Below are 22,945 nucleotides of genomic sequence, written 5' to 3' on the forward strand. Positions count from 1 at the left end.
CTGTCGGGAAGTTTACTTAGAGCGCTGAAAGGGTTGAATTACTGACTTTTTTGCACGAGATGGCATGAAAGAGACTTTTACCATCTGTATACGGGCTGCTTATACATCTGTAACAAGAATAAATGTATCTATACCCGCAGCTTAAATCAGCTACTCCCATTTCCTTGTCCTCTGACTTACCCTTGTTCTTGGCTCACACCTCTGCTGTTGTTTTCCCTCTTATCTGCCATGGCAGGAGGCAAACTTGTTGCAACAGTTTCTCTGGATACCTTGCCTCCTCTTCTCCCAATTTTCTGTCTTTCTTCTTCACAGCGACAGATCTGCAGGGTTTTAATCTGAGATAACAGTGTTTTACTGCACAATAGGAGTATTAGAACCAACTTCTCTTGCCTATATCTTCTTCCGCTGCTACTTTCTCAACAGTAGTCATTAGTGAACTCGCTCAGCAAGTTTGGACCCGGAACATAAAACATTTAAAACAACACCAGACCAGTCCAGACTCTTTCTCTCTCTCTCTCTCTCTCTCTCTCTCCTCCTCTGTCAAAGGCTGAAGGCGAGCTCCAAGCCAGTGAGGCATGTTTAAACGGTGCGTGAGGAGATGAATATTTGTATTGGTTTTCTGTATCTTTATTGAAAGCAGCCCCTCATAAGTCTTCCGTGTAATCTCTGCTCTGTTTATGCATCATTTCCCTCTGTGTGCACTCATGAATGATCTCGTTTGAATTCCAAAGTAAATCACATTCTGCATACTGCACCTTCACACACACACACACACACATACACATACATAAACATCTGTGGGCACAGTGTACAGTAAAGTGAAAGCAGACAGTGTTTGTAATTGTGTCTTGTCAGGGGAGATGATTGCACTTCCAGACTGATTTCTTAAAAAAAAAAAAAAAAAATTGTTTTATTATTATTTCTACACCCGCCGGTCTGCCTGTGTCTATTCCTCCTCTGTCGTGTGCATGCATGCAAATTAATACATTTCTTGCACTGCCTGCTATCTCCTCTCTCTGTGTCTGTCTATGTACTAATCTCTGTCTTCCCCTGGTAAATGATTAACATGGAGAACCTGGCTGAACTATAATCAACAAACCCACAGTGAGGTAATTACCACTTTATTCCCTGCCCTGCTAACAAAGCAATCTCTCTCTCTCTCTCTCTTCCCCCCCCCTCTCTCTCTCTGTTCATCTGTCATCTAGCTGTATCAATGTCCGTCTCCCTTACCATGTCTCTCTGTGTCAATGCCTATTGTCTCACTTTGCTGATGTGCTGTGGTCTTGTGTAGATCTAGAGAGATGTGTTTGTGAGTGCGATTGTGTACCTTATCTGTCTTTGTAAATGTGCTTTGTCTGTTTGTTTGTGGCATTGAGTGTATTATCTGGAGGTAAACTGTGGATGAGTTAACTTTGTGTACTCTTCAGCTTCTCTGTCTCTGTCGGAAAAACAATACGAAGCAGTGATTTTAGTGATTTCTACGCCTGTGAATTGACATTCGGTGCCATTGTTGTCGGTTGAAGTTCATTTCACTGGAACAATAGCTCTGTCAGAGGTGTGTGTGCGGGTGCGTGTGTGTGTGTGTGTGTGTGTGTGTGTGTGTGTGCTTTTGGAACCGACCTGTTGTTTTGCGTAAAAGGGGAAGTCTTTGTTTCCTTGAGAAGAGATGGAGTGTGATAAATTTCAGTTCTGGAAAAACAAAACCCAGAAATGCACCAGGATACCCTGCCTCGTTTAAACACTCAAGGTTTTGATTCATTTGTAATCTCGCATATTATTCATGTTTTTTTACAAGTTTTCAGACTTCCGCTCACAGCAAGTAGTGAAAGTAGCTTTGGCTGGAAAAATCCTCAATCCTGGCCAGCGGTGTGTGGCTGTGGGAACATTTACCGACCACTGTGCCGGCCTCTCGTCTAAATAGGTCATTGTTTTGTTTCCACTTGTTCGGTGATTTTAGGTGTGACTAAAGTGATCAAGGGAATAGGTGTGTTGTTGCCTTTGGATGCTTAGTTTTTGAAGGTGGGGCCCGCAGATATGGTGTCGTGCAACCACGTCTTTTGCTGTAAAATGTCACATGGCTTTATTTTGTGAACTATTCCAAGTGAATCTTTACAGAAATAGGTAAAAGTAACTACAGACACTGCTTTCAGCACTTTTTATGTGTGTATCTGTGTGAAATCAGTAATCCTCCATTTAAATGTTTAGTGTTATGAAACCAACATTACCATGATGCACAACAAAAATAACCTTTGCCGCAATTGAAGTAAAAGCCGAGATATACACATACAGAGGACGACTCAAGCACACTGTGTTGAAAATGAGGTTTGGGCAGAGGCCTAGCGGTGAGGATGTCTGTATTAAAATGGATCAGATAGTCACAGTGCAGCTTGCAGCCGTCAGAGCAGACATGGTGTACAAGCATGAAAGGACGGCTGCTCTCTCCTCCTGGTCAGGATATTTAGTCAATCGATACCAATTTAACACCCAGATATTATCGCCGGCTTCTCGCATTATCGCCAGACTGCATATGGACCCATCTCTTCCCCCCAATTTCTCTCCTCACGCTGCCCTGTGTCTCCGTGTACACACATACATCAACATTAGGCTGCATTAAGCTGTAATAAGTTGTATTGTATGAATGTCTCCAAGTGGGGTGTAACAGCTGTGGAATGAAATGAGGCTCAGTGTTGTCTGCCTCTCGGGTTGGCACAAGCGCAGGCTAGCTTTGGCACAAAATGGCTGCTGAGCCGTATGTGTGTGGAGAGGGTGGTTCTGGTGGTTAAGGGCTGTTGGTGAGCACTGAGCGGGAGTGCATCCATTCATTCACGGCACACAATGAGCTGGCATTGTTGTAGGTGTCAGGCCAACTGTGTATTTCTTAGACATACAAAATAGCAATTAAATTGTGGCGTGAGAATATGTAAAGCAAAAATGTGGGAAACGCTGTCAGCTTAAGCTTGACCAAAATAATGCAACCTGCTTCTGCCAATACGTGCATTTAAGAATTTCACACACACACACACGCACGTGTGCACACAGAAGGCGACAGGCACACACTCTCTCTCTCTCACGTACATATAACCTCACACAATGTTCTTCCACTCAGCTCAGAAATCCTGCCAAGAGGCAACCTGGGAATTCCCTGAGACAGAAATTGAATTAGTATTGACCCAGGCAGAGCAAAAGGCTGTAGCGGGAACCTGGATTATTGTACCATACAAGGTCCTCTCTGCCAGGAGGACACTGAAGACATGTTTGCCATCATACCTCGACTCTTCAAAAGGTTTTTAAGGACAGTCACTCCAAAAGTTAATTTTTAAATGCCCGTGTGTTGACATAGATAATGTTTACCAGCACTATAGTCTGCAATTCTCCTTCATTTCTGAGAACTTGGATGCAGTTCATGCTTTTAGATATGAATGTCTATTTTACTCAACAAACCTAACGAAGCCTGTGGCAAAACTTTTTTTTTTTTTTCATACAGTTGCACTTGTGGTTTATATGAAGAATATTGACACAAATCTGAGTTTAAGATGATTTACTTTTGTTTTGTTCACCACATGAGTCCTGCTGTTGTCAGCAGCGTGGAAGGCTGCTGGGTTGGGGCCTTAATTGATTTTAACATCCATTTTTTACATTTGTAAGCAAAGCCTGTAAGTTGTTATCATGAATCTTTTAAAATTCAGATTTGAAAATCTGGTAGCGCATATTGTGTGCAGGAGTTAATAGCCTGTCTGATCAATAGTTTAAGGACATGGTGCTGAAGTAAAAGTCCATGGGGGGTGGCTGTTTGTAAAATCTTAGATTTTATTTGATATTCATATCTGTTAGCCTTAAATGATGCAGTATATCATTGGGTTTAAGCAACAACCCAAGAAACCTGTTACTTAAAGTGCCATTTTTATGCCTTCGTGTTGGTGACAGGTGTGGCCAGAGAGATTATGTTTTTGGATTTTCTTTCCATTCGTCCATCTGTCCATCCAATTCTCATGAACGTGATATCACAGGAACACCCTGAGGGAATTTCTTCAAATTTGGCACAAATGTCCACTTGGACTCAAGGATGAACTGATTAGAATTTGGTGGTCAAAGGTCAAAGTCACTAGGGCCTCACAAAATACGTTCTTGGACATTCTTGGAGAATTCAAACACTATTTATGACAAAGTTTCACAGTCTCTAAATGACGACAGCATGTTTCTCTCTGGGAATTATTCACTAGAATCATACATTTCAATATAGTGATAACTTCCATTTTGCCAAAAAAGACACTTAATACCTTTTATTAAATTCCTTCAAAGTCTTCACTAAAAAGTCTGGACAGACATGGATGTAAAGTGCAACTTGACTGGTTGGCAGAGGCATTCAACTGTGAGACGGTATTTCTAGTTTAAAGATTTTTTTTTTTACAAAATATACAGTAGTAAATGTGCATGACATACTTCCATAGTAATAACGTGGTCTGGCATTCTGCCATGGAGAGGCATAATGAACGATACAAAGTACTCTTTGCTTTTAATGAAATCATATGAATTCTATTATAGGTCTGCACGCACTGAGGAGGACGGAGGAAATGGAAAAATCCTTCAATAGTAAAAAGCAGAGAAAGGAGAATAGACAAATATACAAATTCTCCCATTTTGCTTCATTAAGCTATTTTACCTGCCACTTTAATTCGTTGATTATTATTTACTAATTATGTCTTCTAATCCCATCTGTCTTGTGAACTAGCACACAGGTTGCCATGTCATGCACAAGCTGCTGCCGCACAGTGTGTCAGGAGTGAGATGGTGAGAGGAAAGATGGGAGCGGCCGTCTTTACACCAGAGCAAACTTGATGGACTAAACCTGCTAGAAAGCACAGCTGCTCTATATTTTATCTATACACAGTCAAAGAGACACTTAAATAAAAAAATATTTGAAGGCATGTGAACGTGTGTGTGTTTAGGGGGGTGTATACTTTAGTGTATTATACCTTTTTATAAATGATTCCGCTTATCAGAATTACTTTTCATAGTTTGTGCAAAAAAGCTTCAAGTAACACTTTTGGCAGCTATGTTCCCATCTCTTTAAAAAAATACCTTTCATGCTGTGCTTTGTGATTTCCAGAGGAGATGGATCACACGACAAATGTTGCACTATGTAGAGATTTTGAATCTGTCAAATGATTTTTGGAGACTTTCTCCGTGGCAGAAGAAAAACTAATATTATTTTGGCATTGACTCCCAGAAGTATGGAAGCACAGCCTACTTTCCAGCCCCAAGTGATGTGAAACACACACATTCCTCTTCTCTGTTACTTTTTTTTTGCGCTGGCACACACAAATACCACATACACACATATATGAATATACACACTCCCCCTCTGTTTCTTTTTCTCGTCGGCCCCCGGAGATGGTGAAAACATTAGACCTGCAGTGGAGGGAGCGAGGGATGGAGAATGCGTTAAGGAGAGGATGGTAGGGAAAGAGTCAACAGATTTCAACTCCCAAAACAGCTCGGGAAGGCCCCCAGGGATGGAGGGATGAGGTGAGAGGGAGAGAAAGAGAGAGGGAAGAAAGGATGTCAGCAGGTATTACTATCACTGTCACAAGCAGGCGTGAGGAGCGAACCCCCCTCTGCCTGCCGCTTCCTCCATACCAACACACACACACACACACACACACACACACACACACACACACATTGGGGCTCACACATACACACTCAATGATGTATGCACATATACAGGTGTGGTACAGTGATACACACACACACTACCAATGGTACCATCGCTCTGCCTGCATACACACCTGTTCAGACTCTGGGGACAGCCAGGGTAGGAATCACACCCCATTTAGAGTTGACACTACTCTCACTACTCTCTCTCTGTGTGTGTGTGTGTGTGTGTGTGTGTGTGTGTGTGTGTGTGTGTGTGTGTGTGTGTGTGTGTGTGTGTGTGTGTTGAGTAAGCAAACTTGTACTGCATATGGTTATGCATGTTGTAAAATTACAGTGGAGCCTTTTTGCGTTAGTAAAAAAGGACAGAATGAGTGGAATGTGGTATCATGTGCTTATTCAAACATGCCTGTGCTCAGATTGTTCAAGGCTTACAGTAAGATGATGAGAAATGGTTTTGGTATGTGCGAGTGAGTGTGTGTTTGTGTGTGTGTGAGAGAGAGAGAGAGAGAGAGAGAGAAAGAGAGAGCACATTTGGATGTGTTATTTTTGTAGCAATAACCAGTACCACATTTTCGGGTGTGCAGTAATGCGCAGCTTGATCCCTGTCTCCTGGTACTCTGGTTGCTATTTTTCTCTCTGCTTCCTTGTTCTTTTTTTTTCTGCCCATCCTCCTCTTTTCTCAACATTTTGTTTCAATCAAATCTTTTATTTATGAGTTCAAGGAATGTAGACTTTTTTTCTCCCCCAGAATTAGTTCTTTGATCAACCTGCCGTTGTGCAGCTAAACGGCTGCGATCAGTTCACCTTTTACTATATGTATCCACTTTTTTATCACAGTATGGTGCATATGTTATAGCTTTTGTAGAATGGTATGATAGCTTGTACCATCTACTACACTGACAGACTGCTGACACATTAGTATGCAGAGTAGGGAATTAAATACTGTACATACTGAACAATCTTTCCATTTGCCCACATTGATTAAATTGCTTCTTTGTCTGTTAATTTAAATATCCCTCAGGTTTTTATGTTTATTCCTTACAATTTTTATGTAAACTGACATTTTTAAATGAATTGCTCTCTGTCACTGTCCAAAAGTATGTTTTGTTATATTAATCAGAAATGATCAGATGGTTGTAATTCACAGTCTGAGAGCATCCCGAGTAGTGGTGGCATTTTGTGCTGAATGGAAGAGGGGAAATAGCCTTGTCCCAAATCTCCATAGCTATGGCCTTATAGCAGGAGAACTCATGAATCTCATTGCTCTCCTATTCAGCTGGAAATGGAGTTCTTGTACGCAGCGCGCCTCTCAAAACACTGGAGCAGACGCTCCATGTTTATGATTGTGGAATTAATCTGTGTGTTCTCCTAAAATACACCCAATGACAAACGCCTAGTCATGAAAGTCACAAAATCCCTTACTCACTACATTTTTTTTTTTTTTTTACATTTTTGGAGGTTCCCTGGGTTTCCTTTAAGAGCAGAAAATTGTTGTGAGCAGTGTAGTTGTTCATCAAACATAGATACTAAATACCTAGGCTTTACTCACTTTGCAGCTGATTTACAGTGGACTTTGTGTTACTGTCAAGAAAAAAAACACACATACTGTACCTCCTGCGTGTTAATCTTGTAATTATGGGTCATTGTGGTTCATTACTTAAAGAAGCAGCCAGTCATCTTTAATCCCAAATTAATCAGATAATCCCAGCCCAGTGTCAGGTTGTTGTTAACGCTACGTGAGACTGGCGTCGGCACCTCTCCTCTTGACCCTCGCCACTTCCTTCCTCTCTGCTCTGAAATCCAACCCCCTCTCCTTCCCTCTTATTGTGTCTAAACCCTTCATCAGTGTTGTGGAACTCAACTGGCCTTTCTAATAAATTCAGGGGCATCCGGCCTTAAGGCAGAGAATGCCATCCAGTTATATCAACCCAAAAACAGACAGCAAAAAAAAAAATGGATAAAAAACAAATGGATAAGCTCATGCACTGCAGCTGAATATACTGTACTGAGTTTGTAAATGACACAGATTCAGAAGCCTTGGAGCCAAAGTTTGTGTGTGGATTTTGTTAAAAAAGAATCAATGATTTTATTTCTTAACTCTGTTGAGCTGATTGGTGTTAAAACATCAATGTGAGTGTGTTACCTCTGGTGTATGGGTTCATGTGTGTGAGGGCGGGGCGGGTGGGCGGCTGTGCGTGACTAGAACAGGACAAAGCTGGCTGCCTTGAGGGGGAATAAGGGGGACCGTCCATACCCCCGATGCACAGACCGATATGAATCTTAACCGTTGTGACGGAGAAAGATGGAGAGAGAGAGAGAAGCATGGATCAGCTGCGAGGGAGGGGAGAGGGAAGGGGCAGTTTAGACTCCTGGGATTCCAAAGCAGTGACCGTGAAAGTGCTTAGATAAACAGAGAGAAAGACGGAGCGGGAGGGAGGGAAGGAGGGGAGTGGAGGGCGAAGTGGGTGAAATGGTGGTGCAAGAAGCAATGAAGGGAGGAGAGGACGAGAAGGTGTAGGCATGCTGACAGGGGAAGGAAATGAGACCTGGTGAAGATGGGGTGAAAGAAAGCAGATGGGAGTGAAATCAAGTATAGAAGTTTTTAAATAAGTTCACCGGGAGTCACAGGGACTGAAAAGGGCCAGCTTACTCTATTTACTCCTTAACTCCTGTGCCTCTCCAGTCTTTTTCGCTCCATCTTCTTCTTTCCTCTCCTTCCCTCTTTAAATAATTCAGGCCTGTTGGCTGTATTAGGGCAGGTTTCCTTGACATGTCTTAACTGTAGGCATGTGTGTGTGTGTGTGCATCGAACTGACTGACTGAAGGACAGCTCCAACTCTCCAACTGGCCCTCCCTTTAGCTTACAACTACCAATAATCAGACACACAGGCAAAGCGAGAGGGAATGTACACCTGGGCTAAATAGTGTATGCTACCTATCCAGCATTGACCTTCACATCACGCAGAGAGAGACAAACACAAGGTGCAAGAATGGGAAAGAAAGAGTGTCTACAGCATCAGAAGTGTGACCCACTTAGTAAATGATGGATTCTCAAAGCCAAGTCTGATTTATTGGCTGAGTATATTTGCTTTGTGGGCGCCCTTTTCACTATAGTGAAGAGTGTTTTGGAGTAAGTGTGTGTGTGTGTGTGTGTGTGTGTGTGTGTGTTTTAAGGGATGTTGCTTGTATGTCCTTCTTAACCCACTTACACAGATGGGCCCCGCTGAAAGACCTGGCACACGTATAGTTAATATCATAGATGAGAGTGTGGAGTGAGCACTCTTAAGTTATTAGAACATAAAATAACTTTTCAGGAACACACAAGTTAAACAGTAAAATTTAAATTTTTAAACGATTGTTAAAACAGTTTATGTGATGTGAAAAATGACACTCAATGTACACATCTTAGGGAAAAAGCACTTTGACTCTGATGCATCATAATTACAAACACTGCTACAAAGATGGGTCGTATTTGGTTAAATGCCAATTAGCTGCATTTGTAGTCTATAAAAGAACAGCACTTTGGTATGAGCTTTCAAAGCAACTGACAGCTCCAAAGTATTTTAAAAATCACAGTATGTTTTATGATTTCAAGGGGAACACTATCAAAACTCATACATCAAGTTTCCCAGAGCCTAATGTGACGTTCCTTAAACTGCTTGTTCAATTAATAATGATACAAAATAGAAAAGGCAGCAAATCGTCATATTTGAACCAGAGAAGGTTTCATATTTTTGCTCAAAAAACGACTCAAATGATTAATCGCTTATCAAAGCTGTTGATTTTTCTGTAGATAATCGCCTGTTTCAGCTCTAAACCAACTGGTATATGATGGACACATACAGTATAAAGCCTGATGTCTCCATTTTTTATTTGCATATTTTTCTTTATGATTCTTTAAAATCAATAATAAAAAAGAGATTCCCCAGTTCCCTGCCCCATTGGCATGAACCCAATATGACCAACATTAGAGTGTTATTTACTTCAAAGTTGACGTTAATTTGTCTGCATTTTCTATTTAGCCAGACTTGTCTGCTCTGGCACTGTGTGCAAAGGCTGAAGGGCCCAAACAGCAAAGTTAGTACATAAACATGAGACAAATGATGTTGACACAGTGGATCAGCTCAGCTGACACTTAGTAGCAATGCACTTTGATAGATTTCATAAATAGTTTGAATCATGGTTTTTTGTGTCCACCCATCATAGCTGTCACTGCCTTCCTCCCCCCCTCCCTCTCTGTCTGAGCGGTGAGCTACTGTAGCTATATTCAGGTTTATGTATCCGAGCCTGGCACCTGTACAAATCAGCCCTGTATTTACACTGCAGCTCCATTTAGACTGCAGAAACATGGAGAGCACTCATTACTCTGAGGTTTGGGCTGTCCAACAGAAGGATGCAGGAAAAAAAGATGGATGGAGTGAAGGATGGATGGGTGGGGCATTGGCTTGACACCAATCCCAGCTCCGGATTGGTGGTTGTCCTGGCAACGGCAAGTCTGACCTTATTTACCCCCTCACACACCCACGCTATACGTGCACCCTGCTCTTGCCCACGCACCCTTCTTTTGCCGCACACACCTCCTCCGTCACTCTTCTCGGCGTAAGGGCTGGAACTCTTCTTCTTCTTCTTGTGCCCTTTTTTTTTCTCCTCACACTCCTCTTTACAAGTATGGCTACCTCCATGAAGAGCAGGTGAGAGAGTCAAGTAGGGCAACACTTTTAGCTGCTGCGGCGTTGGTGGGCATAGTGAGGCAACATTTCAGCACGCAGTGAAAATAAAAACAAGCCATAGACTGCAAGACTGCACTCTTGTCCATTTATATTGTAGCCAGTAATTTCATACCTCCCAGAGAAAAGTCACTGGAAAGCTTATTCTGGGATCAGACTAGACCACACATGGAGAGCGGTGCCTATGCATGACACAGCGCTACCACCGAGGGAGATGATGGTTTCTGCAGACCTGCAGCCGTATCAAAATTGTCCCAATAGATACTGATTGGTCCTGTGGGCCCGAATCATGGAATTTTCCTCAGCTCCGACAGACATAGCTATACATCCTGTTGTGCTGCTGAGTCCCACAGAATGGACACACATACACACACAGAGAGAGGCGGACCAATGCCATAACAGGCAGAAAATAGGGTCTGTCTTTACCTGAAGCTCAGAATCCTTTTAGGGCCTGAAGCAGCAGGTGTGTATATGTGTTTGTGTGTATATCTGTGTTCTGTATTGATAGGGTATGTGGGTCCAAGAGGCAGCCTGCTGATCTGCACAGTTTGAGTAAGGAGTGGAGCAGTCTGAATCCCTTGAGCCTTTTGGTCATTTAAAAGAGCCTCCAGGGCAAAAAAAAGGTGCAACCAATCACTTCATCTAGGTTATACAGACACACTAACAGTCGTATTCGCCAGACTTTGTGCACCGAATTCATGCTGATATATGATATATTGCAATGTGTGTGTGCAACTGTATCCCTCTACCCTTATGAGGCCATCCAGATCCTGATAAATATTCATTCAAGCGTGGTTTCTCAGAACTTGCATGTAAAGAAAACCAAAGACTTAAATGGTAGGAGAAGGAAAAAGGGGTCAAAATAGGAAGAAAGTTCACATACCATCCACATTAGGAAATTAGGAGTCATAGACGAAAGGTAAAAGTTCTAGTGTAGAGGAGAGATACACTTCCTGCTGACCTTGAAGGAAACACACACACACACACACACACACACACTCATGCATAGGCATACCAAACAGGAAGGAGAAGATAAGCGCAACAGCTTGTTCCCCTTAAGTCCCTCTTTCCTCTCTGTAAGGAGGAGCTGAGCACCGTCTTGGGCCACAGTTTGACAACACCGAGAATCTGAGGAAGCAGTGTCTGGAGAGTCCTTAGGTTGTGAGGTGGGAGGGAGGGGAGAGGAGGGGTGGTAAGGGATTTTTCGGCCAGCTGGGCAGGCAGGGTGGTGGGGGGCCCCAGATGGTCAGAGGTGGGGGGTGACGTTCTTATTTGTGCGCGCTGAGGGGAGTAAGCACCAGGTTAGACACAACACTGGTGTTTGGGCTCTGGACACAGCACGGCTTTGTGTGGGTGAGGAGGGGGCACACAGCTAATAGAGAGGAGGTGGCGGAGGGGGGGGGTTGTCCTGATTCTGTTCTGTTTTACATTCACACTCTCCTCCAGAGAGGAGGTGGTGAAAAATGGCGAAGAAAAAGGTTAGGGCCATGCAAAATCTTGGTGCAGTATCGAGTAGATGAAGTTTCTTCCGTTCCTCCGTTCTTTGTCTCATGAGTGTAGAGGTACAGTGGTGTGTTTCTTCTTCTTTCCTTTTTCCTCTGATGATAGGATAGCCTGTGGAGCACGAGGTCAATGAAGCTTTGGAGACCTAAAGGAGGGAATGTTCTCTCTCTTTTGTTCTCTGCCCTTTTCCCTTTTTCCTCCTGTGCTGTCTTCAGGGTCTTTTTGTCATAAACCTCTCTCATATTTTCCATCAGCTTTTCCCCACCGTACACCGTTGTCTTTCCCAAGAAAGGCTGCCCAGGTGTAGCTTCATTCACCTGTGCAACATCACAGTTTTTGTGTCTCTTCTAATTTTCCCTGTAAGTGGTCCACAATCCCCCTACAGTACAACCTGTGTTCAGGCAGATAATTCTTTGTTAGTGCACAGTAACGCTGTTTCATTTACACGTCCTTGTAAAAATAGGTGGTGCTGGAAGCTTTGTGATGTTTACTCAAGAGAGAATTTGTACCATTGATTCCTGCCTCTTGACTGACTGCAAACCATACTGCCTCTCTTTAGTGGAGAGGTTTGTAGTCTGGCAGAGCAGATGTTGTCTAAATTTGGATGGTGCAACATAGCTAATACATACTGTATGTTAGCTTCCTCTATTTTGAACTCCCTGGTTCTCCCTTCCCTCATAGGTCAGCACTGTCAAGATGATTTGCGATTGGTCAGCAGCGCAAATTTGTGTGCCAAAGTTTACACTGGTTTGAATTTGCCTTTACAAGTGAATCCATTGATCACAGTAATTCTAAAACGCAACCTAATTGCTACGTTCACCAAAGAAATGTATGTCACACTTGATCCTGTTTTATTCACTGAGATGAATGACTCAGCTGGCATCCACTCATCTGTCATCATGAGGTTAACCCCACCCATCTGGTATGCTAAAAAACCTGAAATAAACAATGCCATTTCGCAGAGTCACTTTCCCGGAGTCCTTCAAAGATCCTCCCACAGCACCAGTAGTGTTACAACAGAATTCACCATAGAAGCTGAAGCTGTGCCATGCTATGCCCGGCCAAGGTAGAGTGACCTCAGCGTGCTATGCTCAGTCAGCATAGTGACCAGAGTTAGCAGTCACCCTGCTGTGATCGACCACGGAAGAACTGAGGCTCCACCAAGCCTTTCGGCCTCCCGCCGTCACCGCGGGGAACCAACAGACTTTTACTGTGCACTGGTTAGCGTATCTTCACAAGCATGAAGGTGTTTATTAAAACTACCGTACCCCCAGTATACATTTTCTGAATTCAATTAAGATGCATAGTACAGTGTAAGCATGTTATTAACATTTTCCATTGTAGTAGAATATTTTTAACCCCCAAGTTTATGTGCAGCACTTGCATTAAGCGCCCCGGTGTATTCAGTATGCGTAGTATGCAGCTGCTGTGCGTGATCGAGTATCTGTTCTGTATTCCTGAAGCTGTGTTGTGGGATTGTTGCTCCTTTAATTATTCTCTCATATTAAAGGATCAAAGGTCTCTGCCACAGTCAACCCCCTGCATTTCATTATAATGGCACACATACACGCACACACACACATACACACACACACACACGTGCATATTCATCTCTCTGCATGCACATTTACAGGGACACACATTGGGAGGATATCAGTTATGTTCAATTTTTGGTTTTGAATCTTATTTCCTATAATTATGAAAAAGGGATAAATGTTGGCCTTTTTAAGTTTTCCATTGAAGAGCCCAGCATGTTATTTTTGATTTGGCTCCTTGGTGAGATTTTTCTTTATCAACCAAGAGCTTGCACCAGCCCCTCAGAAGGGTGTCACTGATTACCCTCTGGCATGAGGGATGGAGCATGTTTTATTCTCCTGAAGTACTTTCATGTCTATGTGTGTGTGTCTGGTGTGTGTGTGTGTGTGAACATGTGTTTGTGAGTGTATTCACGGCCACATGTGTGTAAATGCAATGCAAAAATGAGTGTGTTCTGTTTCGTTGACACCCCCCCTCCCCTCTCCCCCCTCCGTGCTCCAGCACTGGACCAAACCAATCCTCTCCTCCGCTTCCAGAGGATTCTCTCACTGATAGGCTGCTCCGGCGCTGTGTTCTTTTGACACCCACAGCTCCTCAGTGCTCCCATGATGCCCCATGTGAGGATGCTGAGTGTAATTAGGGCGTACCCAAACCTACTAGGGCCGGAGAAAGGGAAAAGGAGGAAAGAAGGGAAGAGGAGAGAAAGATGGCTGACAGTTTGACATCAGTAGAGCACACCGTCTCTGTAATTGCTGGCATGCATATGGCGCAGGCCAATGTTGGAGGCTTGTGGGAGGAAAAAGGGTGGGGGGGGGGGGTAATGTACTGTAGGATAGAAAGGAGTCAGAAATAGGAGGGAGAGCACGGGGAGATGCAGCCTCTGAAGCGATGTATGGGTGGATGAGTGAATGTCATCCAAAGTGGGGGGAGACGAGGGAGGAGATCGAGGAGGAGAAGAAGGGGGTGTGGAGGAATGCAGATTGGGGGGTTGTGTGGGTGGATGGGGGGCACAGGACCTGAGCAGCGCAGGAGAAGCTTGAGGTGAATGACATGTATAGCAGGGGGTGCAGCATGTTGACACAGCACACGTCTATTATTACATACACATCCATGCACACACCCACACACACACTACTTTCACAGCTGGTGCACCTAAATCAACATTTCCCTGCCTCAGAGAAGCCTCAGAAAGCACCACAGGTAGTATGAAGAGTAAACTGGCTGCTGTGTGTCTGTGTGTGTGTGCTTACACAAGCTTATGTGCTTTTGTGTTCTCTTAACCAGACAATCAAGTTTCAAAAAAACGTAGGATTATGATAAACCCCTTGAGATGTACCATCTCATTTTTGAGGGGTTCCCAACATATATCACAATCACTACATAACAACAGGGGAGTGACAAAATAAATAAAAAATAGACATACAGTTATCAATACAGCAATATACAGACAGACAACAGACAAACCACATACATTAATTAATGAAAACATTGAAAACATTACAACCACAAGATGGCCAAAATGGCCAACAATAGATAAACAATAGGGTGTGAGTGGATCACCAAACACCATCAAGTATAAACAGTGACAGCTTCATTGATAACAAGAGCAGTCCATCTCAAAGTGAGAAGACAGGGCATGCTTAAACACACCAAATGGTGAAATGGATCTATTTCTATATCTATATATATCTGTCAAGTGCCTGTGTGTTCAGCTGTAATTAGCACACACAGGTAATAGAGCTATTGGACGTGGCCCCACACACACACACACACACACACACACATTCACAGAAGGGATATTGATCAGGGGAGTGTGTGTGTCCTGAGCGCGGGATCCTGATCGATGGTGTCCTGTCCCATTGATAGATCGCCAATTCTGCACGGCAGCTATTGAGCGGGAAGCAGCTTTGGTGAGACCTGCCTCCAAGGTCTCACCTGCATCCCCACGGCTCACACACTCTTCTGCTCCGTTATCTCTGTCGGAAATACACACCACCACGCCCACATTCAGGTTCAAAGTGAACAGAAAACGTGGAGTTCTATTTCAGTTTTTTTTTTTTTTTAGCCATGCCATACGGCCCCCTTCTCTCCGACGGTTTCTTGTCATTTCTCCTCTCATTGCTCCATCCATCTTTGATACCCTCTGCAGATTTGCTGGACCATCTCAGTCTCCTGCTTCTTGTCATGTCTATCTGTTTAATTTTGGTTTTCATCAGCTCTGTCTCCTCCTCCTACCTCTCCCTGCACTTGTTCTTCCTCTCATATATTCTTTTTGGCCTCTTCGACTCCTTAACTTGAGACTACTGTGCTGTCCCCCCCCCCAACCTCATTCCATGCTCTTTTTTTCCCCCCTCCTATGTTCCCCTTCACTGACTCCCAGCACCCCCTTTCCTCTCTCCTTCGCTCTGTCACCCCTCTATAAAGACTCCCACTGACAGACCTGAACCTTCTGCCCAAGCCACATTCTGCCCCTCATTCTTTTCTCCCGCGCTCCATGCGAAGAGGAGACCAATTAAAGTCCGTCTCCTCTCTCCCTCCACTCCGTTGTTCTCCTCTCTGCGTGTCTGCACCCAGACTCTCTGGGGTTGCTAATTAAAACACTTAACTTTCTTTTTCTCTTTACTCCACTTTTTTTTTTCACCTGTTCATCCAACTTTCCTTATTCATTTTCTTTGTTCCACCTCTCTCCGCCAACCTGTCTCAACAACTCTTTTCATCAGTCTGTCTTTCTCTTGACCCAATCTCATGTCACTCCCAACGCTCACATTCCCTCTCTCCATTTGTCACACATTTCTCTCCTCATTTCTTGTCTGCTGCTTTGTCTTTTCATGCTGTTATGCTTCATACAAAGCCTTATGATTCCTTCATGTACCTCTCTCACTGTGTCCTGCATCCACTGATTTCAATCTAGCTCATCTCTTTCTCAGTCCATATTAGTTTGTACATGGGAAGCTCTTTATACCGTAGCTGACATGAAGCTTGAATCCGCAGTTTAAAGCAGTGTATATTATGCAGCTCCTCTGTTCTAATGATGCTGTCTTGCCCAGAGTTGTTGTTATGCCTAAAGCCAGTCAACCTTGACTGAAGACGTGGTTGTGCATGCACATGCACGTCTGCATAAGTTTGTGTGCATCTGTACTGTGCAGTGGAAGAGGGGAAAACAGAGCGAGTCAAGTTTATTTTACACTGTAGTCCTCTCAGTGGTCTTAATTAGCATTGGAGGAATTGTTTTTCTCTCTGTCTCCCAACACCTCTCCCTTGCTGGTCTGATCACTCCCTTGGCTCAAATGGAGCTGTTTCATTGTGTTCTTTCAAATCCCCAAGCATTCCTTTAAACTTTGCCTTATCGCCCTGTGTAATCATTATGTGTAATATTGATGAACTATCCATCTGTTGGAGCTATCCACACTCCTCCAGGCACAGAGGAATTATGGAATACCTGTCATCTGTCTTCTCCCTCTCTTTCTCTGTCTGTCAGTGCTTAATTACAGCCTCTCTCTCCCCTTCAGTCATGTGTTAGTCGGTATAATCGCCGGGTGAAATATTAATGCCATTTGTCATTCTTCCTGCCAGGTTAACATCAGGAGAACTGTCCGTCCAGGTGAATCTGAACGACTACCTGGACATCTACTGCCCCCATTATCCAAACAAGGGGACCCTGGACCCCGGGCAGCCAGAGACGCTGGCCCTCTACCTGGTGAAAGAGGCATCTTTCCAGGGCTGCGTGGAGACCAATGGGGCCATCAAGCGATGGGAGTGTAACGCCCCCGAAGCTCCGTTTGGACCAGTGCGCTTCTCTGAGAAGATCCAAAGATTCACCCCCTTCTCGCTGGGGTTTGAGTTTCTGCCAGGGCACCACTACTACTATAGCTGTGAGTAGAGTGTGTGTGTGTGTGTGTGAGTGTGTTGTTTACTCTGTGGTTGCTCAGAGATTCAGAGGGGCTGACTATTGTTTGAAATGTTTTGATACGTGCCAATGCAATACCTGAGTTTTGGTCCCCATTAATTCAATGAAATATCCCAAACTTGTTAACGCGTCAGTTGTTCAATTTCAACAAGCAGCCGTCCTATATTATACAGTCTGAAAATGAAGTTTCTTGATTAGCAAAGATCTGATCAAACAAGAGGCAACTTTCTGTACTTTTTGATACTCAGACTTTCTTCGGTCCCATTTTTGTTGATTAAGGCTGCAACTAAAAACTATTTTGATTCATCTGTTGATTATTTTTGAATAATCATTTGGTCCGGAAAATATGAGAGAATAGTGAAAAATTTCATTACAATTTCCTAAAGCCCAAGGTAACATCCTCAAATAGCTTGTTTTGTTCAACCTACAGTCAAAGGATTTTTATGTTATTACCACATAAGACAAACAAAAGCAGCATATTCATACAATTTAGAGACTGCAACTAGGGAATGTTTGGTATTTTTGCTTGAAAATTGACTTGAACTATTATAAAAATGGTTTCCAATTCATTTTCTGCTGGTCTACAAATTGACAAATCAGCTCTATACCATCAATACTCAAAAAGTAGGTTCGATACCCCGAACATGGGGATAAACTATAGTATATAGTGGTCCATAAAAACTTTTACAGTGGTAGCCAAGTAAAATAGCCTGAAAAGAGAAAAGATGTTAATATTTGAGGTTTCAGCTCATGAGCCTGTGCATCGAGACCTATGTCAAAGGAAGTGTGGTGGCCAGGCAGCCCTACATTATTAAGGGATGTGAGCAAAAAAGGATGAGAGCACTTTTACCCAATATGTTTTTATGAGGTTTTGAGTGTCTGCAACCCGCAGCTTATAGCATTAATGTTTTCCATAAATTCAGCCTGAATGACATTAATTTGATGTTTTCTTTAAACCTGTAGGCTGTTACAGAATTTTAGTGATGGTGTCCTCTTTCTCCATTACATCCTCCTGTGCTCCTCTTCCCTCACTCGTTTATTTCAAGCCACTGGAGGGAGAAAAGGGAGGGAGAAAAACAGAGAATGGCTTAGTGGCTGTAAAATCAGTTGACATTTTTTTTTCATACTTTTTTACAACTTCTGGTGTCAGTCCAACCAAGAGAGGGGGGAGAACATAAAACAAGGCAGAGAATGAAAGAGTCAAGTGAATGCATGATATGGAAGGGTGACAACAAAGAGACAGAGGCACCGCAAAGTGTAGGAGGAAGAAATGGAGATCAATACAGGACGACAGCGAGGGAGAAAAAGGCAGGCAGGCAGAGAAGCAGACGGAGGTAGAGAAGCGTGGAGGAGTGACAGAGGGAGTGAAAGAGCAAAAGATGGACACAGTCTGACAGTAGAGGAAGGGTGGGGGGGAGGGAGAAGCAACAAAAGCGAAGGAGAAAAGGGATGGATGAGATGAAGGGAGAGAAAGAATCTTTACATAAATTACTGTTGCGATCGGCAGGACAATGGAGCATTGTGAGGGCATGAGAGAGCGGTTCCACACACACGCTAACACACACATGTATATATGTACACACACACACACACACACACACACACACACACACAGTAGGCTATTGTGGTTGCTCAGGCCAGCTCAGAGAAAAGCAACAATGGGTTTCCCCCCCCCCTGGTCGGGCCACAGCGGGCTCAGAGTGATTGTGTGTGTTTTGTCCACATTAAAGATAAGGCGTAAAGTTGGTCCAAATGTCTGGCTCTGGGGTTTGTGTGTTGAATGGGCCCGCAGCACTAGAGACAGTATAATGGCATTAGCCCGGGAGAACACTACAATAGTATTAGAAACACTAATGGCATTAGTTGGCTCAGTCTGAGCTGGGCTCAAGCTTCCCTCCCCGGCTCCCACAAACTATGACACTGACAACCGACTGTCTCTGGGTCTCTGCACTGCTAATCGACCTGCAGACCAACGCCCACTAGTTCTCCATGTCTCGATCTCCACAAACAGGAAACACCTTGACATCCTCTGATAGTCAGCTGTTCATAACATGGAACTATTTGAGGGGATAGTTGCGGTGGCCAAGAAGGTTCAGTCTGCTGCAACTTATCGTAACACAAACATTTAAAAGACTTGCTGCAAATAAATAAAACACAAGAAAATTTAAAAATTACACCTGCAACAATTAGTGGATTAATCGATTAGTAAATTAGTAGATCAACAGAAAATTAATCGCCAGCTATTTTGATAATATAATAATAATTATAATGATAAGAAAAAATGCCAAATTTTTTTTGTTCCAGCTACTCATATTTTCTGGTTTCTTTGGGTTGTCGACTGTTGGACATGACAAAGACATTTTAGTCTAGTTTTAGTTTAGTTTTAGACTAAGACAAGACATTTTAGGTTGCATCTTGGGATTTGGGAAAGGTCGATATTTTTCACCATTTTCAGACATTTTATAGACCAAATGACTAATTGATTAATCAAGAAAATAATCAACAGATTAATGGATGATGAAAATAATCGCTAGTTGCAGCCCTAAAGAATAAATTCACATTCACTTTGATTTAGCATGTAGAAATGCACCCCAAATAGGAAGATGCAAGCAAATAGAGAAAAGCTGCAAGTCACAAACAACACAACACACGTTTCCTGGGGGAAACTAAAAACTGGTGCATTATAATAACTGAGTATTAGCAAAAGCTTAATGCTAGTTGTATAGCCAATATCTTTATCTTCCAAATATTGGAATAGGACAATCACAACGCTTAGTTCATTCTTGACCTTGGAGAAAAAAAAAATGTTAATAAAACAAATAGTGTCAAAGCTCCGGAAAAGACAAGTAAGTGGACCTTGAGATAAGATTACTTTTGTGAAACTAAGATAAGCATCATAAGTGTTGTCATTTTTTAGTTTCCCATCGAAACTGTGTTTGCACTCACTTACAAATTGCCGCGCGCTTACATTTTTTTTTATAGTTTCTGTGTATTCTCAGTTGTGCTTGTGTTTCATTTATTTGCAGCTTTTTTTCTAAATGTGACGTACTGTATGTGGCGTCAAAGTTGTGTTTTGTCTGTATGTGTGAGTTGAGCTCTCTTGGCCTCTATAGATAGTACCAACAATGTAGTCACACTTTTATTCTGTGCCATGTCTCATCAGTCGAAATTAAAGATACAAAGTGAGACAGACTGTTAGATATCATACATTCAGACAATTATTCAAATATAAAGCCCTGCAGTTTCTAGACAGATTTGTTTTGTAAAAGCAATTATTAACTGACAGGTAATACAGATGATGTTTGCCAGGTTCCCATGTGAGTCATGATTAGTATTGCAATCAGAGCATTATTTTATGGTTGCACCCTCAACTGTGGATTTTATTTAGTTGCGTCAATAAGTGTGATATGTGGTCGTCTCTATGACACGTAGAGATGGTGTAATACTTTATTCTATATGAGATATTGATATGGTGGAAACAAGAAAACGAGCTTGCTGATCTTTAGCTGTTCTTATCATGAGAAACCTTCAAATACTAAAACATCCCTCAAAGGAAGGATCTCATTCAGTGCTATGCTAATTTTCCTCTTATTTAACATGTTAACATTTTGAATCCTGCTCGTTGGGTGTAATAAATAAGCAGCATTTAAGTCCTTTTTCCTCTTCTTGTTCTCTTCAGCTCTACCCACAGATGAAGGCCCTCCATTGCCATGTATGAAGTTGCGTGTCACCGTGTGCTGTGAGCCCAGTGAGTACACTCCTCTTTTCATCCCTTCCTCCTTTCATCCTTCCCCTTTTTACACCCAGAGACTCATGCCTCTTACATCTCCACTATCAGCATGGTGTCGAGATGCTACTTCCCCCACTACTGTTCCCTCAGTTTCCTCATCTCATTTTCACCCACCTTCCACAATCTTCACCTTTAAAGGGTAGGTTCACAATTTTTCAAGTCTGTCTTAAAACAATAGAAAGGTGTCCATATGAACAGTGAAACAGGTTTTGCTCGCTGTAACCATTCCTCCTGTTCATACTGGCCATTAGAAGATCCCCTCCAGGTGCACTTTAAATGTAAGTGATGGGGGGAGGGGGGAATCCACATTCCTTATTTTGAGAAAAAAAATGTATTTAAAAGATTATCTGAAGATAATGTGAGCCTTCAGCTGCCCAAGTTAGTCAAATAAAGTGGATATCTTCCACAGTTACTGTCTTTTTGGTTTAAAAAAAAAAAAAAAAAAAAAAAATCCCTCACTGTGTCTCGATGGACAGTGTTTTTCTGTTCAGCTGTAGTGGAAGAATCGTAAGAAAAAGAAGGAATTTGGCACTAAAAAGACTGTTACTGAAAGATACTGAATTGATTTGGCTAATTTAGATGGGTGAAACCTTATATTAGCGTCAAATAAACTTAAAAAACATTTTTTACACGGAAGGAGGGCTGCGGATTTTGTCCCCCGTCACTTGCATTGTAAGTGCATTACGAAGGGATCTTCTAATGGCCGGTATGAACAGGAGGAATTATTACAGCAAGAAAAACATGTGTCATTGTTAATTTGGGCACCCGACTATTGTTTTAGGACAGACTTGAAAAATTGTGCACCCGTCCTTTAAACCTTGTAAAATGAGATTAACTCCCTTTTAAAAACTACATGAACTGACACTTCACTCTTCACTCCACGTTGGCTTTTAAACCTAATTGGATTGAGGGTTTTTTTTACGCATTAGTTTCCTCTAATGCACATCTCTCTCCTTTTTTTTTTTTTTTTTTTTAAACCTCCTTGTCTCTCTCATTCTCCCACTCTCTCCATCTCTCTGTCCCAGTGTGAAATTCCCAGAGTTGATCTAATCCAGAGCCCGCCTGGAGTAATGTTAGTCTTCCAGTCCAGTGAGCTGCCCATTCCGGTTGGGAATGCTGCCCAGTCACTGTGGGAATCCCTGTACAGTTGTTGGTGTGTGTGTGCGCACTTTGTGTTTTTGTGCGTTCCTGCAATGGGTCTATGGACCTTTTGCGTGTGTCCTTTGGCGGTTGTAGTGTGTAAGAGTGTGTGTGCTAATGTGTGTGTGCCCTCATATGCGTGTCTGAGACGTCTGTCCCAGTTCCCATCCCAGCGCTATCTGCAGGGGGCTTGTCGTGCCGTCCCAGGCTGAACTAACACACACTTTTTTTCCAGGGAAACTACTAGCAATGTTCTGTCTGTGTGTGTGTGTGTGTGTGTGTGTGTGTGTGTGTGTGTGTGTGTGTGTGTGTGTGTGTGTGTGTGTGTGTGTGTGTGTGTGTGTGTGTGTGTGTGTATGTGTATGCGCGCATTAGAGGCCCATTCACTAAATTCTTACATATCGTCTAATGAATACCTCCCAATCCTGCTGCCTTGATTAAATTTGTGTCAGTTTGGTTGTAAAGGAGAAAAAAAATATTAAAAATGGAATAAAAAGAGCCCCATCCGTCTCGAATGAATTCTTAAATGCCATCGCTGTTCCGGCGCGAGACGGGGAGTAATTTGCTGTGTTATTACCAAGTGTGAAGGCTGATGACTTTTTTTATATGTTAATTATCCTGCTGTCATTAATTAGAAATACCACAGATAGTTGTTCAGCGAGAAAAATGCTAATGTAGTCTTGA

At 42.8% G+C, this 22,945-nt stretch overlaps 1 protein-coding gene across 1 annotated transcript in view; it reads left to right on the forward strand.

Annotated features, from left to right (window-relative positions):
* si:dkey-246i14.3 (ephrin A4) overlaps window positions 1-22,945 on the forward strand; it is a 32,936-nt gene that overhangs the window by 2,988 nt on the left and 7,003 nt on the right. Inside the window, exons 2-3 of the mRNA XM_067601451.1 lie at window positions 16,998-17,296; window positions 21,011-21,079. Of these exons, the coding sequence (XP_067457552.1) occupies window positions 16,998-17,296; window positions 21,011-21,079 (368 nt within the window). The remainder of the gene's footprint in view (window positions 1-16,997; window positions 17,297-21,010; window positions 21,080-22,945) is intronic.

Source organism: Thunnus thynnus, chromosome 10 (assembly GCF_963924715.1).
Source record: "Thunnus thynnus chromosome 10, fThuThy2.1, whole genome shotgun sequence".
Taxonomy (NCBI): Eukaryota; Metazoa; Chordata; class Actinopteri; order Scombriformes; family Scombridae; genus Thunnus; species Thunnus thynnus.